At 38.4% G+C, this 4,107-nt stretch overlaps 1 protein-coding gene across 1 annotated transcript; it reads right to left on the reverse strand.

Annotated features, from left to right (window-relative positions):
• Positions 1–2,153: 2,153 nt before the first annotated feature.
• LOC134466454 (CD209 antigen-like protein A) lies at positions 2,154–3,803 on the reverse strand. The gene is made up of 5 exons (XM_063220354.1): positions 3,696–3,803; positions 2,961–3,047; positions 2,675–2,817; positions 2,485–2,579; positions 2,154–2,337 (listed from the first exon to the last, which is right to left on the reverse strand). The coding sequence occupies exons 1-5, from the start codon at positions 3,775–3,777 to the stop codon at positions 2,202–2,204; spliced, it is 543 nt and encodes a 180-aa protein (XP_063076424.1). The 5' UTR covers positions 3,778–3,803; the 3' UTR covers positions 2,154–2,201.
• Positions 3,804–4,107: the final 304 nt, after the last annotated feature.

Consider the following 4,107-nt stretch of genomic DNA (forward strand, 5'->3'; position numbering starts at 1 on the left):
ATGGTCAGACCTACTTCTTATTTCTGCTGCATGGTCAGCCATTATGTCATGATGGCTTCACTTTACTGAGGCTACAGTATGTCTTAAAGGGGTATGCCACTATTTTGGGGCTGGGGTTTATAAAGGTGGTAAAGTGTCTTATTTTTCATGTTAAGCGTTGTCTTACTTAGGGAGTATGTAGCTAAGCTAGTGAAAGTCAATGGATCACTGCAGCATGTAGCATGCACGGATGCATTGACTTTCACTAGCTTAGCGACATGCTCTTTTAACTTGTCTTAAAGCAAGACAATGGCTTACATGAAAAATAAGACACTTAACCACACCTTTATAAACCCTGGCCAACGATTTTAACTGTATAAAGCCCCAAAATAGTGGCATACCCTTTAAACAGCAACTAGAAACACAGTTTTCCAATTTCCCCTTCATATCCTGTGGGTGTCTCCACTGTGCCATGCTGTTAAAATCAATCTTAGTGCGCTAGACTAGTCTACTCCAGACCTACAGTTACATGTAATCCTACAATTAATCCCAGGTATATCTAAATGGCATATTAAAAACAATTTATATTGTGTGGAACATTCTCTTTTCAAGTTCAAAGTTAGATATTTCTCATTCATCTTCCATAGAGATAGGCCTATAGAACAGGGATGGGCAACTTTTATGATGAGGAGGGCCACGTTTTTTCATCACTACCATCGGAGGGCCACATGACCATGGATCTGACTGCAACTCGAGTTTGAGGTGCAGTTGGTTGCTCACTGACTGCCGATATTGTTTATGCCAGTATACAGTAAGTGTACTCAATTGGCCAACAGTATAATTACAAAGAAAGGATTGATTCTGTTGTTTTTTAAAAATGAAAATCTGGTCATTATTTTTTTTAATTACCGTAGCGATCTCTCCCAGTGTCCCTCAGAGTAAAATTCAATGATTGACACCTTCTGATCTTATTGGGAATAATCTACCATTGACAAAAAACCCTCCTTTTTCTCATAGATCCGTCTATGTCCTTTGACGTGAATCATTGCAAATGAACTGATGTTACAGATTTTCCCACCATCATCCTAAATTGACAAAACTTTAAGCCTTATGCCTTTCTTTATGTCCCTTTAGCCTACTGTTCAGTTTATAGGCTACATCCCGTGTCTGTCTGTCCTTATATTGCATATCAATGTTAAGAAGAGAGGTATAGGGGAAACTGAGTTGCACAAGTATGCCTCCAATCATATCCAATTTAGAGTGCAGACACTCCACTCCCCCGTGCAGGGGTCAGAGTGAAAAGCTGTATATTCAGTGTTGGATTATATTGAGCAGGCCACAAAAAAGTTGCAATGTTGTAAGTTGACTTTAGATATGCTTATATTGTCACCAAGTTGAATAGGTAACAGTGAACAGAAAGTTTTAGCCGATTTATAATCTTTACATGAATGTTTAGATTTGCACTGTTAGCTGCAGTATATCATCCATTAAATATAGTTGATGATTTTAAGATTCACCAGATAAAACATCATGAGAAAGCACGATTAAATAAGATGTGATTACACAGTCAGTACAATAAACCATGTATTTCTTACAGTATATAATAATTACACAAACAAAAGAGTGCTGGTCAAAACTAATTACTGAGCCTGTGGGCCCACTACACTTCCTGTTTGTGACACTACACACATTTCCTTTACTGACTCAGACCACTAATTATGACAGCCCACAATACAATACAACATGCACAGTACGGATATAGCACAATATCACAACTATGAAGTTGACTGAAAGTGCTTTCAAAATACACACAAACACACATACACGGCCATTCCCAAATTCACACGCCAGCTCTGGAGGCTGCCATATGGGACCAATTGTCCGGGGTTCACGTGAGAAAGTGCACACACGTGCACACGCACGTGCACAAGCACACACACACTTGTGCGCGCACGCACCCACGTATGCATGCACAAACACACACACACACACACATAGTACATACAGACCAGGGGCGGAACAATTGCACATAGGGCCCCAGGGCAAAAGACTTATCTGGCCCCCTATATGGCCTGACAAGATCACAATTGGGCCCCCACCACCAATGCAAGAGTGCCCTGGGCCCAGGGGCAAACGCCCTGCTCGCCCTCCCCATAGCTCCGGCCCTGATACAGACATATCAAGACCTAGCCTGCTAGCGCAGAATTTTTCACAATATCGATCTAGCCGGTTCTCTTGCATATCCAGCGAGATTCACATTCACATCTTGCATCATTCCAGCTTTCCAGTGATGGAAACCCAGGTCGATTCTCAACACAGTTTTCTTCATGATGGTTGGGCTCTCCAGTCAACCAGTACCTATAGAAATGAAAAGTAGAAATGATATGGGAAGAGGAATGTAGGCCTATACATGTATTGGTAGCCAGAGTACAAGGTCATCTGGTCAATTTAGTCTTTATTGAGGCCTATTCTATATCATATTTCACAATTCAGTTCATATCTCACCCAGTGGTCAGTGGTGAACCATCTACCCATATCCAGCCCTTTCCATTATAGCTGAGGCCAATCCACATATGTATAGAGAGGGCTTTCAGCAATTCCTTTGACAGAGCAAAAAGTTAATTCAACAAAATGAGGAATAAAATGTAACTTGGAATAAAACTTATTTTCCAAAATGGGGATGTGGATGTCCCACCTGCTCCTCTGGGCTGCTGATGATCATCAGTTCAGCATCCATTTTCTGGCACGCCTCTCGACTCTCTGTCCAGTTCTTGTGCTTGTTTGAGATATAGTAACAGCTAGAGCCAAAATGCAGCCAACCAGTTGGACAAGATTTCCCTGGAACAAAATATTGCTTTTGATATATCTTATGACATGACAAACAAAAAGCTAAAAACACTATATGGACACACAAGCTAGATATTGCCTAGTATTTTACCTTTTTTTTTAATGCTTTCTAAAATAGAAATGCCAAAACTCACCAGCATGCCAGAAGTAGACATTCAGAGATGCTTGCAGGACACAGAGCAGCAAAAAACTCACTACCACGATGATGTATAGTGTGTACCCTTTAAAATCAAAATTATTGCACATTAATTTTAATGTATTTATGGATATAGCTTATTAAGTTTATTTTTCCAATTAAAAGCAATTGTTAAAAACATTGCCATTCAGAAACCTCACTAAAAAACACTATACAGCATTATCATTATTATCATCATCATTATTATTATTATTATTATTATTATTATTATTATTATTATTATTTTGGCACATAGTAAGATGGCCTAGATTCACAACGAATCCATGGAATGGTTTTCACATGTTTAATTTATCAAAGTAAAGGTCATTTGTTCAGCAGTTGAAAGGGAGATAACTACAGTGGGTATCAGATACTGTATATTGACAAATCTGAAAGTGTTGATGCAAGCAACAACAAAAAGCGATGACTGTAAGAAAAGTGATGTAAGACTGAGGAATGTATGCCTTAATGGAAATCACATAATAATAATAATAATAATAATAATAATAATAATAATAATTATTATTATTATTATTATTATTATTATTATTATTATTATTCACTAGGAAATAAAGTACTCAAGTACATGACCTTTATAAAACGTTGGTGAGTGGACACCCGATGGTTTATCAATATCTTAGGGTTTCTCAGTTTTACCAGAGATGATTGAAAATGACAAGATGTTTGGTTTTACCTTTGTGGCGTCTGTTGTGTCTTTGCTCTGAGGTTTGAGTCTGAGAGTGCTGTCCATGAGAGGTGTTTTCATAGAGGGCCATGGTGAGGATTGGTCAGAGTCTTTGCCTTGCTGCTGTCTGTTTTTAAGTGTGGTCAACGTTTCTTGAAAATTTTATAGACTTCTAGAAGTAAAATGAGGAAGCAGGAAATCAGGAAGTAAAACGAACCGGAAGTAGGCCGCTGCAAACCAACAGTCTTTTAGTAATATCAAACTTTCCCAAATCAACAAATAAATATACACACTTGGTCAGGTCAGGAGGTCATTGTTATAGCAATAACAACAACATCATCATCAACAATAACATCATCATCATCATCATCATCACCATCACCATCATCAACAACAACAACAACAACAACAACAACAACAA

Source organism: Engraulis encrasicolus, chromosome 16 (genome assembly GCF_034702125.1).
Source record: "Engraulis encrasicolus isolate BLACKSEA-1 chromosome 16, IST_EnEncr_1.0, whole genome shotgun sequence".
Classification (NCBI taxonomy): Eukaryota; Metazoa; Chordata; class Actinopteri; order Clupeiformes; family Engraulidae; genus Engraulis; species Engraulis encrasicolus.